The sequence below is a fragment of the Malaclemys terrapin genome, chromosome 9 (assembly GCF_027887155.1).
Source record: "Malaclemys terrapin pileata isolate rMalTer1 chromosome 9, rMalTer1.hap1, whole genome shotgun sequence".
NCBI classification, from domain to species: domain Eukaryota; kingdom Metazoa; phylum Chordata; order Testudines; family Emydidae; genus Malaclemys; species Malaclemys terrapin.
The window spans coordinates 19,141,074-19,155,624 of record NC_071513.1 but is presented as its reverse complement, the minus strand read 5'-3'; the positions used below and the strand labels follow the sequence as shown (position 1 = coordinate 19,155,624).

The window sequence follows — 14,551 nt, the reverse complement described above, 5'->3', positions numbered from 1 at the left end:
AGACTGGGGCAAAACTGTGCAGTCTTGCTGGTGAAGATTCAGGTTTGAAGTTGAATCAGAGCTAGTACTTGAGCCTGGGTTTGATGGCACTGAAATCTTGTGAACTCTTCTTGTGAATTTCAGGCCCAAATGGTGGAAATCTTTCCTGCTCACTTTCTCTCAGGTGTTTTCTGCTATCTTTAATAGGGGGAAATGTCACATGATTAGCATTCTCACGAGATTATTATTTACTTTTTGAATTGTATTCCAAGAGTGCCTCTATATCCATTTAGATCAGGGCCCTATTTTGCAGGGTGCTGCAGAATCACATAGTAACAGGTGGGTCCTTCTAGGTGAAAAGAAGATATAACAAGTGGGTGTAACAAGATGAGGGTAACTGTCCTAAGAAAAGGTAGCTGCCCAGGGTCAGGATTTGAACAATTTGGCAGGTTTTCTTTTAGTGCAATAAATAATTAATAAACAGTCCCAGTAATCCCTGCTGGCCACCTGATTCGTCGTTATCAGCTAGCAATTTCCTGTAGGCTCCACAGTGGAAGTGAATCTTGAGAAGGGCCTGGAAAGAGAACAGGATCATCACCTTGGGCCAAAAATCTCATAAGAACAATTGTTCCCAGCTCTGTCCAAACAAGAACTTCAAAATAAACCCCTTGTGGTTCTGAATCCAACCTATGACAAAACAGACAGTGGCTAGATGAGACCCACATACTCTTCTAGATGAATAGCTTTGGTTTTGAGGTTCTTCACTGTGGTTCATCTTGAGGAACGGAAGTTATTGCTTTATGAGGTGTAGTGTAGTCTAGTAGTCTTCATCTTCTAACTGTGGAAAGGAATAACTACTCAGCATCTATAGAGTATCGGTCATCTAAGGATCTTAAAGCACGTTATAAAGAGCATATTACCTTTTTCTTGTAGCTGGAGGAAACTGAGTCAGAGAGGTCAAGTGACTTGCTCAATGTTACAGCCTGGACCGGAATACAAGCCCTTGTTCTCCCTGTCCTGTGCATTGTTTACTAGAACATGTTGCCTTTCCAATGATGAATAAAACAGTGTTTCTGCTGGTGGTTTGAAAACTCAGAAGTAGATTGAGCAATGACTCCATGTGAGGGAAAACGGCAATGTTTCCAAAATAGGACAGGAATTAGTTAAAAAACCCAATTATCACTCGTTGCAGGATCGTCAAAAAAGGCAATGAGGTGGTGGGTGAGTAGCCCAGCCTCGTGAGGATTAACTCAAGGAAGATGTTAATAAGTGTTCAATCAGTGGTTATAAATGGTAGTTTTAATTTCTGAAGCTGACACTACCGAGATAAAATGCAGGAAAGGCACATGCTGTTATGTGAGAACTGACAGTGGGGTTCTGAGGGATTCAGCATAACAGCTTGTGTCAGGGGATGAGGTTAATGGAAAAGAATTTGTTATTCAGGTCACTTAATGAAAATAACCTTGGGAGAGTTTAGCACAGTCTTTGGGGTAAAATAATTTATTCCTATTCTACTTCCATCACTGTAATTTAGCCTAAAATGTGGAATAAGCTGACCTAAACATGAGCTCAACCTGTGAGAACAATGCAGATATATGCTGAGCCACAGACTGAGGCTGTCATTATCCAATGACAATACATCAAATATTGCATTATCAGCAGAGGATTTCTCTGCATAATGCCAACTTTTAAACAGAAGAGTCACAGACCAAGATCTGTGTCTGAAAACCAGCAATTCCTGACGCAAAAGCACCAAAAAGTCACAACATGTAAAATTTTTGGCCAGCCGACTGCCTTTAGCGTAGATCAATTAGGAATGAAAAGAAAAAAGAAAGAAAAGAAAAAAAAAGGTTCATCGCAGCCCTCATTTTCACCAGGTGTCTCTCTATTGCTGCTTTGGTTTGTAATACAGCTGTAATTAGAGCTAGACCCAAGTTGTACGTGCTTAAGGTACTACAAAGGAAATTAGGAGACATAGGTTCTATTCCTCACATTGCCAGTGAACTGCTGTGTGACCTTGCGCAATACCCAGAGCTGACAGTGCTTCTGTTTCCCTTCCCACTCTCTGTTGCTTTCAATTGTAAGCTCTTCCAGGCAGGGACTGTCTCTCACTATGTGTTTGTATTATGCCTAGCACAGAGTTCCAACCCTGGTTTGGATGTCTAGGCTCTACTGTTATGCAGACAATAATAACGGATCAGGGCTAGGATGTCCAATTCTGAAAGCCTGCTAAGGTCCAGGGTAGCTTGGCTTGGCTCCTTCCCCATTTGTGTCACTATTTTGTCTGCAAATGTCTTTTACTTAAAGAAACCTGAATCAATCATTCATAGAAGGCTGAATATGCTCCCTTTACAATTCTAGATACAGCACATTCAATCAGGAAAGAAGCAAATTAAACCTGTCTCCTGATCATAATGAGGTTTACAGAGGGGAAAATAGTTTCTTTTCAAAATTGAAGCCTAGGATCTGGGTATTGTAGCCAATAGCTACTGACTATACAAGAGAGAGAAATAACTGGGTCATTATGTACTCATACATGCATTTTATTTTAGGATTGAAACTCTAGTAAATGTGGCCAAGTGAACTCTGTACCTTTCATTTGCCATTTAGAAAGGTATATTACTAAACTGGCAGAGTGAGCAACCAGCAAAAACCTTGCAAAGAGAGTGTTAGGGGGTAGCCGTGTTAGGGGGTAGCCATGTTAGTCTGTATCTACAAAAACAAGGAGTCTGATGGCACCTTAAAGACTAACAGATTTATTTGGGCATAAGCTTTCGTGGCTCACTTCTTCAGATGCATAGAGTGAAAGTTACATCACTTCTTCAGATGTATAGAGTGAAAGTTACAGAGGCTGTAACTTTCACTCTATGCATCTGAAGAAGTGAGGTTTTTACCCACAAAAGCTTATGCCCAAATAAATCTGTTAGTCTTTAAGTGCCACCAGACTTCTTGTTGTTCTTGCAAAGAGAGCTTCCCTCCATGCTATTTATTGCCAAGAGCTTAATAGGTTTCTTAAAAGACAATAATCACCTTGTTTTACAAAGAGAAAACAGATACAGCTTTCTTAAGCAGAGCAGTGCAGTGCCCCCTTAACCATCCTCCCACTCCTGCCCTCAGTGCACCCAGTGAGCCATTTTTATAGGATTCCCGGGTGTAAGCCCTTAGCTCCTGATTGCCTTCAGTCAGGAGCTCTGCCTTGTTAACACAATTCTTTCCACCTGTCTGGGTGTGGCTTGCTGGAGAATTAACTCCTATTTTGCTGTAACCAGGCCAGCACCTTGTTATGTTTTCAAGCACAGGCACTTCTAGCCAGCTCGGTCATCTGCTTTGCCATTCTCACCAGCAGCACACACAACCCACCTAGCCTTTTGCATGTTTGGGGGAAATTATTACAGATGGTAGCCCCAAGTGTACCTCTCGGGCGTTCAATCCTGCTCTAGTGGCTGGACTGCATAGAGGTTTATGAGTCTACTAAAGCAGGGGTGGGCAAACTATGGCTCGGGGGCCACATCCAGCCCTCCAAATGTTTTAATCTGGTCCTCGAGCTCCTGCCAGGGAGAGGGGTCCGGGGCTTTCCCCGCTCCGGCACTCCAGCTTGGGGCTTGCCCTGCTCCGTGCGTGCTGTGGCTCTGCACGGCTCCTGAAAGCAGCAGCACCTCCCCCCCCTCCGGCGCCTATGCGTAGGGGCAGTCAGGGGGCTTCGCATGCTGCCCCCACAGCTCCCATTGGAACCACGGCCAACTGAGCTACAGGGGCAGCACCTGCAGATAGGGCAGCGTGCAGAGCTGCCTGGCTATGCCTCCGCGTCGGAGCCAGAGGGGGGACAGGCCGTTGCTTCTGGGAGCTGCATGAGGTAAGCGCCGCCTGGAGCCTACACCCCTGACCCCCTCCCATGCCCCAACTCCCTGCCCTAGCCCTGATCCCCTTCCAGCCCTCCAAACCCCCCAGTCTCCTCCCAGAGTACCCTCCTACACCCCAAACTCCTCATCCACACCCCACCCCAGAGCCTGCACCCACAGCTGGAACCCTCACCCCCCCCTCCACACTCCACTCCCCTATCCCAGCCCGGAGCCCTCTCCTGCACCCTGAACTCCTCATTTCTGGACCCACCCCAGAGCCCACACCTCCAACCGGAGCCTTCACCCCCTCCCGTACCCCAACCCCCAATTTCATGAGCATTCATGGCCCGCCATACTATTTCCATACCCAGATGTGGGTTTTAGATGCCCACGTTCAATCACTGCTGCTCACAACCACCATTACATCATGTTACAGGTGTCAGATAAAAGGATTATTAACTAGCTCGAGTGTTTTTTTTAATGGACTGAGTAATGTTTCTTGTCATTAAAATCCTTCTGTGACATGCCTCTGACAGTCACAAGAGGGAAATGTGCCTGCTATTCACCATAACCTGCAATCACACTTTCAGCAGCAGAATGTCAGCCACAGGAGTGAGTGCGGAGGGTACATGAAATACAGTACGCTTGAGTGATTATTAACACACAACAAAAAGAGCTACCTATGCTGCAAATGGAAACATACTGAGGCGTGGGTCTGTATGAGCATTTCAGTATAATTCTGCACTCTGAATATAGTAATGAATCAGAATAGAGTGAACATTAACCTCAGCTTTTAACTACTTGAAAATTGTACCAGTAGCCGAATAACGCACACCCTGTAGTGGCTGATTGGTAGTAGATTGCGGCTCATTAATTTTACATTTAATATTTTTCAAACCTTTTAAAAAAATGTGACCTGAGGGCATTTATGTAACATTCTCCTCCTTTGGAGAGTTGCTCCTACTAAAAGAGTAGGGAAAAAGTTAGCAACCCCTTTGCTCAACTAGGGACCGTCATTTTATTCTGTGTTTGTACAGCACCTTGCACAGTGGAGTCCTGGTCCATGACTGGGACTCCAAGGCACTACTGTATTATAAATAAATAATAATAATATATTGATTGTTTGGGGGTGGGCGCTCTCCTTTTGTGAGGTTCCCTGGGCCTTTCTCTCACAAACCCAGCTGTCCTTTCAGTAGCAATTTATGAATTAGGATCTTCTTTCTATCAACTTCCTTTATAAAAATGAACATGGACTATTGAGCAACCTTTATACCAGCATGTGAATTAAAGGGCCATGGATTGCTGCAGTGATGCACTGGGCACTTTTGCCTGAACGGGGAGTAAATAAGGTTTGCTGAATGTGGAATATTATGAATGACCGTGTTTAGTATAACTATACAAGATGAATGTCTATTTCCTACTCCCCTGAATGAGATGATTAATTATTAATTGTTATTATTATTATTATTATGTATTTATTTGTTATGTGTAGGTCCCTACCTTGATGATGGACACCCAATTTTCAGAATTCACCCCTGATATCACCCCAATAATGTTGGCGGCCCACACCAACAACTACGAAATCATCAAACTGCTTGTCCAAAGACGGGTAACAATACCGCGCCCCCACCAGATCAGATGCAACTGCGTGGAATGTGTCTCCAGTTCCGAGGTGGACAGCCTGAGGCATTCCAGGTCAAGGCTGAACATCTACAAAGCCTTAGCCAGCCCTTCGTTGATTGCCTTATCGAGTGAGGACCCTATTTTGACAGCCTTCCGGCTGGGCTGGGAGCTGAAGGAGCTCAGCAAAGTGGAGAATGAGTTCAAGGCTGAATACGAAGAGCTTTCCCAGCAGTGCAAACGTTTTGCTAAGGACCTTTTGGACCAGGCACGGAGCTCCAGGGAACTGGAGATCATTCTCAACCACAGGGATGATCAGAGCGAGGAGCTGGATCCCCAAAAATGTCATGATTTGGCAAAGCTAAAGGTAGCAATAAAGTATCATCAGAAAGAGGTAAGAGTCATCTTAATGTGGGGGTTTGCCAAAGCCACATGTGTTGGGTAAAATGACTTATTTCCTGGCCTACCTTGTGTTCACTGAGGGAACACCAGGACTGTGACCGTATTTGGATTGAAAGAAAGACCAGGTGCAAGTAGAGCTACAAGAGCTGGTTCTAAACCCACCCACCCTCAATGACAACTGAAGTCAATGAGCACTCGGGGCCCACAGTATCCCCAGGGAGGGGTGCAGCGCGCCACAAGATCAAGATTAGGTATTTGCCATCCTGCTTTAGCATTGATTGAGTACCTCATTTTCTGTCTAGGACAGATGTGAGTCAGACTTCAATTAAAACTGTGCCCATAGCTATCTAAGAAGCCTTTAATGATTACTAAAGATGCTAGCACCAAATCCCCTTCCAGGCACCCTCAGTAATCTTCCTATTCTCTCTAAAGTCCAAGCCCTGGGCCTTTCCAGTGGCAAGACTGCCTGTGCAAGGGAACTCCTGCTAGTATCAACAGCTCTCATCATCCCACCACTTCTCAGAGCCCGTGGATTTGAAATTTGAGAGGATGTGACTACAATAGGCTCAGTGTCCCTAAGTAGTTCTGCAGTGATGAGATGTGAAGAAAATCAGAGAGGATTTGAATAAGCCTTGAGTAGGCGTCACAAAGAAGGCGCCTTAAGGACGATGATTCTGGTGTGTTTCATATCCCTAATGCTCACCCTGTTTTGTTTGCAGCTGTATTTCGAACACACTGAAGTGAAGCACAAACCGTGATTCTGTGCCCTTGGTGGGCACTCTGGTTGCAAATGGATTTGCAAACAGTGTTCAAAGTTGTGAGCTATAGATGGGCTCCCTCATTTCACTACTGCTGGTAGGAAGAAGGGGAGAAATCTGGAAAAGGAAGGAAAAAGCCCTTGACAAAAGGAGACGCGTAACAATATTTTTGGAGGCATCTTATTGGCTCCTATTCCACCAGTTCAAGTGTGGCCTACAATATCCAAATTCCTGTTACATACATTCTAAATGCCCAAACCCATGTGACTGCACAATTAAAGTTATGGGCATGTTGTTAACAAGGGTAATGGTGGACAATTTGCAACCGTAATGATCACAGTTGCTACTAAGCAAATACTAGTTTAAACTCATATTTCTCACATTTGGGTACAGGACCTTTGTCTACAGAGCCATACAAAAATATTACTTCACACCTGAAAAACCCCAGTTTGATTCTTCGGCTCTGCTTCATCCAAGCTCTAGGGATGAAGAAACCAGAAATGGAAACTACTGCCTTTAGTGCCAGAAAAAGGAAATAATGCTTCTGCTAAAACATGAGAGAGAGCCATCCAAAAGCCCTGTACAGCCAGAGACACTTCAGTACCATTCAATAGACAAGTGCTATGAATCTAACTCTAGCAAAATGCATGGTTTCATTAGTTCTATGGACATGGTTTCATTAGTTGACTCTGGATTTTCTTTCTGTTCCCAAACCAAGGACAGAACTCAGTAGATTATATATCAATTGCCATTTGCTTGTGACAGCCCTGGGTTGGAAAGGGAAAGACCTGGTTAAGGAGTTTAATTTATTTTACTGTCCATCGCATTTGTTTTCCACCTGGGAGGGTGGAGGGTTTCCTAAAGCCTCCTTGAAGCCATTGTCCTGGATGAGGAGAGCTCAACATGACACATTCCATAGCCATAAAGTCGGCTCCACATTACCAGAGGGAAAATTGCAGAGTGGTGGAAGATGCATCTTTCCCATCTTCTACTCATGGCCTGCTATCTCTGCAGAGCATATAGCCCCAGAAGCAAAGAGCAAGGCTAGAGCCTCAAGTTTGGCCATATCTAGCACATGATAACAAAAAGAAGAACAGGAGTACTTGTGGCACCTTAGAGACTAACAAATTTATTAGAGCATAAGCTTTCGTGGACTACAGCCCACTTCTTCGGATGCATCCGAAGAAGTGGGCTGTAGTCCACGAAAGCTTATGCTCTAATAAATTTGTTAGTCTCTAAGGTGCCACAAGTACTCCTGTTCTTCTTTTTGCGGATACAGACTAACACGGCTGTTACTCTGAAACACATGATAACAGATTGCTACACTGATAAGCTATAGGTTGGACTAAGAGTGAAATACTGCCATGCCAGTTATTCTTCATATGGATTTGTGATATTGCTCACACTGATGGAGTTTGGGAATCGTTTAAGTGGACCTGGGAGACACATTGGATGAAATCCTGGCTATGTTCAACTCAGTGGCAAAATTTCCTGTGACTTCAGTTGGGCCAGGCTTTCACTGAATAAGTTAAATAAGGTCACAGTCCAACTAAAATGTATGTCATGTCACATTGTGATGTTTTTCAGTGTGGTAATGGGGTGTCATTAACATTTAATGTGGCATCACTTCATCACGACGCATTGCCGTTACATCACAGACGTCAGCATCATCGTGCTATTACTGCTGTAGACTGAGAAGCTTTGACATACTGGAAGCCAAGCACTCGAGTTGCACAGTGGCAGCTTTTAGGAGTGACTCACACTACATTTAGGTGTTATTTATTAAGGGCACATCTCATAGGCTGAAGCTACCCAACGGTTAAAATGAATTCTAGCTGCTGCTGCTGCTTCGGAGTTCCCTACTGAAATGTGTTCTGGGACACGGGAGCAGCTGGCCACTCCTGCCCAGATCGCCTTAGATACGACAGATAAAACTTTCAAAAGAACTTAAGTGACATAGACGCCTCAATGCCAATGGGACTTAGGTTCCTAAATCAGTTAGGGATTTTTGAAAATGTTCCCCCTACATGCTTAGCTATTATGGTGATGGACGCTATACAAAACACTTAAGATAGGTCTACACTACGGGGGGGGGGGGGGGGGGGTTGACCTAAGATACGCAACTTCAGCTACGTGAATAGCGTAGCTGAAGTGGCGTATTTTAGGTCGACTTACCTGGCTGTGAGGACGGCGGCGAGTCGATGGCAGCTGCGCCACCGTCGACTCTGCTTCTGCCTCTTGCCACGGTGAATTTCCGAAGTCGACGGAAGAGTCATCGGGGATCGATTTTATCACGTCTTCACTAGACGCGATAAGTCAGTCCCCAATAGATCGATTGCTACCCGCCGATTCGGCGGGTAGTGAAGACGCGTCCTAAGACAGATCAGATAGGCAGCCAGATCCTTCAACTGGAAGAGCTTTTCTGTTGGAAGCTGTGACTGGAACTGGGAGGAGAAAAAAATATTTTACTCTATTTATTTTCATATTTTTATGAGTGACGCAGTGGAGAAACTGGAATGGCCTTGTCAAAATCAGGGCAGTCCCACAAAAACTCCAGCTGGTGGCATCCTTAAAGGTAATTACAGAGGGGATCGTAAATGGGGTAAAGTGGCAAGGGTAGGTTGTTATGTAACTACAGTATAAATAAGCACACTGATTAGACCACAACAGTTCCTTATTTTCAGCAGTCCCACCAGGATTTTGGGGAATAAGACTTCAAAGCATAGGGCGCCTTTCACTTCCCGCAATGGACCTCAATGCGAGTGTAGATTGCCTGTCACCTTATAGGATTGGGCCTTATTTTTACCGGAATGGTGCTTGGCAGCATGCCCGCACCCACACTTTTCTGAGCTAAAAACCATACCTTAGATTAAGCAACAGAGGGTCCTGTGGCACCTTTGAGACTAACAGAAGTACTTCTGTTAGTCTCAAAGGTGCCACAGGACCCTCTGTTGCTTTTTACAGATTCAGACTAACACGGCTACCCCTCTGATACTTGATACCTTAGATTAGTGGCTCTCAACCTTTCCAGATGACTGTACCCCTTTCAGGAGTCTCATTTGTCTTGTGTACCCCAAGTGTTACCTCACTTAAAAACTATTTGCTTACAAAATCAGACATAAAAATACAAAAGTGTCAGTGTTACTGACAAATTGCTGATTTTCTCAGTTTGTATGAAATTTTAGTTTGTACTGACTTCGCTAGTGCTTATTATGTAGCCTGTTGTAAAACTAGGCAAATATCTAGATGAGTTGTGTGCCCTTGGAAGACTTCTGTGGACTCCTGGTTGAGAACCACTGCCTTAGATCACTACAGATTCCAGGTGTCTCCGGACATGCATTTATCCTGTTGCTGCTCTTCAGAAGCGCTCAAGCAGGAGTCTGTAAAGAGACTGGGCCTTGTGTTTTGTTAGTAGCGAAACAGCATGGATCTGGATTAAGTTTGAGCCACTATTTGCAATGGGAGGCTGCACTGTATTGACACTTTGTAAAGCTGTAATTTGTTTAATTGTTTTTTGACATTTTTCTGCCTCTTTTTTTGGTCGGGTTTGACTGGCTGCGTAACTCCGTATGTTTCACTGGCGTGCGTATGTCAATTCCAGTGTGTAAATGACGTCAAATGGAACACAAGCACTGAACTGTCAGTTTAAATCAGTGCAGTTTCCGTTTGCAATGTCTGGCTGCATAGGGCCAGAATGAATGTGCCTCCAAAGGGAAACAACAACAACCCTGATCTACCCCCACAGCTCCCTGCTGTTTGCAAACAAGTGATGAATACAAACAGCCCACCCACAGCATGTTTCTAATTGTTGCGCAATTTTCTTATCGTAATAATGATAATAACAACAAATCATCAGGCAAGATATAAACATCCTTGCCAACATGTGAAAACTGTAAATAGGGACATTTGGTGACAGACATGGGGAAACGCCTTTTATCTTAATTGAAAAAGATTGGACTAAAAGCACTTTCCAGAGGGACAGAGAGGAAGAAGGAGAGAGCACTTGTTTTTAGGAGACTTTTCCTACTGAGTAGGAGCATAAAATGGTGCTATCTTGCCCCACTAGCTCCAAAGTCAGTGGGCATCTTGTACGCAAGCATGGACCCCGCTCTGTAACAGGCTTCTGTGTTTAAATATCTCTCAATCCCGCCTTGCCTAGACCAGCAAAAACATAGCAGGCTCTAGACATGTATTGACACAGGGACAGATCATTATTCATGATTGCTAGAGAAGCCCTAGTGAAGGCTCATTGCAGATGGCAATGCTTCCATTCAGAGCCTTTCCCAGAAGCCGAACTATGCTATTCCATGTGTGAACTTACTGCCTGGCCCTGAGTCAGGGAAGCTTTCTCTCCATTGTTAGCAAATATTATGTTAACGATAAATGATGTGGCAGTCGCAGGTCATGTCTACAAACTTTAGTCAATGCAGGTTATTTCTGCATAAAGTTGCCACAGTTAATATATCACTTCAGCATGTGCAGACTTGACTGCTTGCATCAGCTCTTTGCATCCTCACCAGGAGTGCTTGTGTCAACACAAAGTGCAGTGCATCATGGGTGGGTATCCCATTGTGCCATGCGCTAACCTGTGGTGGAATTTTGTAATGCCCTTTTGGGGAATTTTGTAATGCATTGTAGGGGACACACAAGTTGCGTGGCAAGGGGGCTGAGGGAAAGAGGTCAAGTTTCCCTCCTGCAACTTTCTCCACCCATAATGCCATCTGTGTCCCATAATTTTTGCGTCTTTTTTTAATGTGGTAAGGTGGGCTGGAGCCAAAACAGGGATATATGTGCTATCACCCGATGGCAGTCCGGGAACCCCATCGCTGCAAATCCAGCCACTATGCCATGCGCATTGCCAAGAGTCACCGGCCTGTGTAGCAGGAGATGATTAATGACCCTGCACACCTGCACAGAGGCCCATATTATGGATATTCCACCTCCAAAATGATTTCCGACTAATCGGTAGCAATCTGGCACTGTAGGAGTCCACAGTGCAATCACCCCTTGCTTCTCAGCTGTCAATTTCAGTGGCCTCCTTTACCTTTAATAGTGCTTCAAAGTTTGTGAGCTCAGGTAAGGCAGTCAACTGAAAATTTGGCCCCATATCTTTACATGTATAGTATCTTGACTTAACTTAATTTCATTTGTTAGGATTCGCTGCTTGGCAATATACATGGGCAATCAGAACAATACTTTGCATTCCTCTATCACCTTTGTTGTTATTTAATGTTTATATTGCAACAGAGGCTAATCAGGCCAGGGCCCCATTGTGCTAGGGGCTGGATAATGACAGTCCTTTCTCCAGAGAGCTGACAGTCATTTTAAGGAGCCATTGCACTTTGCTAATGAAGTAAGCCTCACAACATCCTGATAAGTCAGGGGAAGTATTTTTGGCCCTACTATTACAGATAGTTTAAGTGACTTGTCCAAGATCATAGGACGTCTGTGGTAGGGCCAGAAATAAACCTTATATCTCCTGCCTTCTGAACCTGGGAACCAGCAATTCCCCATATCCCACTGACTGAGGCGCCTGAATGCCTTTAAAGATCTGGGCCTGAGTTGTTGCCTTGTGTAAACTCATAGACTCATAGACTCATAGACTTTAAGGTCAGAAGGGACCATTATGATCATCTGGTCTGACCCCCTGCATGATGCAGGCCGCAAGACCCTTCCCTGGACTCTGCCGTTGAAGTCCCCAATCCTGTGTTTTAGTGACTTCAATCAGCAGAGACCCTCCTGCTAGTGATCCCTGCCCCATGCTGCGGAGGAAGGCGAAAAACCTCCAGAGGCTCAGCCAATCTACCCTGGAGGAAAATTCCTTCCCGACCCCAAATATGGCGATCAGTAATACCCCGAGCATGTAGGCAAGAGTCTCTAGCCTGACCCTTGTTGGCCATTATACTATTTACCTACCATTGCTTGGTCTTCCTTGGCTACTATGTTTTACCATTAAACCATTCCCTCCATAAACTTATCCAACTTAATCTTAAAACCAGACAGGTCCGTCGCCCCCACCATTTCCCTCGGAAGGCCGTTCCAATATTTCACCCCTCTGACGGTCAGAAACCTTCGTCTAATTTCTAGCCTGAACTTCCCCACGGCCAGTTTATATCCATTCGTTCTTGTGTCCACATTAGTACTAAGCTGGAATAATTCCTCTCCCTCCCTTGTATTTATCCCTCTGATATATTTAAAGATAGCAATCATATCCCCCCTCAGCCTTCGCTTTGTCAGACTAAACAACCCAAGCTCCTCTAGTCTCTTTTCATACGACAGGTTTTCCATTCCTCTGATCATCTTAGTCGCCCTTCTCTGCACCCGTTCCAGTTTGAGTTCATCTTTTTTAAACATGGGAGACCAGAACTGCACACAGTACTCCAAATGAGGTCTCACCAGCGCCTTATACAACGGAAGCAGGACCTCCCTATCCCTACTAGATATACCTCGCCTAATACACCCCAAGACCGCATTGGCTTTTTTCACCGCCATGTCACATTGTCGACTCATAGTCATCCTGCGGTCCACAAGGACCCCTAGGTCCTTCTCCTCTTCCGTTACTTCTAACCAATGCGTCCCCATCTTGTAACTAAAATTGTTATTATTCATCCCCAAGTGCATCACCTTACACTTTTCACTATTAAATTTCATCCTATTTCTGATACTCCAATTCACAAGCTCATTCAGGTCTCCCTGCAGAATATCCCTGTCCTCCTCCGAGTTTGAAACTCCTCCCACCTTCGTATCATCTGCAAACTTTATCAGCCCACTCTTGCAATCGGTCCCGAGGTCAGTTATAAATAGATTAAATAAAATGGGTCCCAAAACTGAACCTTGAGGCACTCCACTAGTAACCTCCCTCCAGCCCGACAATTCACCCTTTAATACGACCCGCTGCATTCTCCCCATTAACCAATTCCTTATCCACCTCTGGATTTTCATTTCGATCCCCATGTTTTTCATTTTAACCAATAATTCCTCATGGGGTACTGTATCAAACGCTTTACTGAAATCCAGGTATATTAGGTCCACCGCATTTCCCTTATCTAATAAGTCCGTTACTTTCTCAAAGAAGGAGATCAGATTCATTTGGCACGATCTGCCCTTCGTAAAACCATGCTGTAATTTATCGCATTTGCCATTAACCTCAAGGTCCTCAACTAGTTTCTCTTTCAGAATCTTCTCCAGCACCTTGCACACTACTGATGTTAAACTAACAGGCCTATAGTTACCCGGGTCACTTTTTTTCCCTTTCTTGAAAATAGGAACCACATTGGCTATTCTCCAGTCTAACGGGACCACCCCCGAGTTTACAGATTCATTAAATATAATTGCTAATGGGCCTGCTATTTCCCGCTCCAATTCCTTCAATATTCTCGGATGAAGATCGTCCGGTCCACCCGACTTAGTCACATTAAGGCGTTCTAGTTTTGTTTCTACCTCGGATGCAGTAATCCCCCATCCTGTATGCCCCTCTGTAACGGTGCTAGTATCCCTAATACCTTCATTGGCCTCATTAAACACCGATGCAAAATATTCATTGAGATATTGCGCCATGCCTAGATTATCTTTAATCTCCTCTCCGGCTATAGTCTTCAGCGGTCCCACTTCTTCCTTCTTGCGATGGCTCACCCCTACAGTGCCTCCTGCTGGTTGTCTCTGGGAATTAGCTCATCCAGCCTCTGGGGCACCCTCTGCAGGCCGGTGTCCCGCTGCCACTTGACCCCCATGTCCCTCCCAGACCCGGTGCCCTGTTATCTGGGGTGCTGCCCCTTGGCAGTAACCCCTTTCTCTCAGGGTCTCCCCTCCCCAGGGAACCCCCACCCACTATCCCCACCTCACTTCAGTATAAATCTACTGCCAGTCATTGTCTAGCCCCTCGCCCTGGGGCAGACTGCAGTATCAGCCTACTCATCGCTGGCAAGGTTGGGTTTGGACCTGCTGCCTTTTCCT

The 14,551-nt window shown here is 45.0% G+C and overlaps 1 protein-coding gene across 1 annotated transcript in view; it reads left to right on the top strand.

Annotated features, from left to right (window-relative positions):
* TRPC5 (transient receptor potential cation channel subfamily C member 5) overlaps positions 1–14,551 on the top strand; it is a 94,927-nt gene that overhangs the window by 17,769 nt on the left and 62,607 nt on the right. The window contains exon 2 of the mRNA XM_054040192.1: positions 5,311–5,832. Coding sequence (XP_053896167.1) covers positions 5,311–5,832 — 522 coding nt within the window. The remainder of the gene's footprint in view (positions 1–5,310; positions 5,833–14,551) is intronic.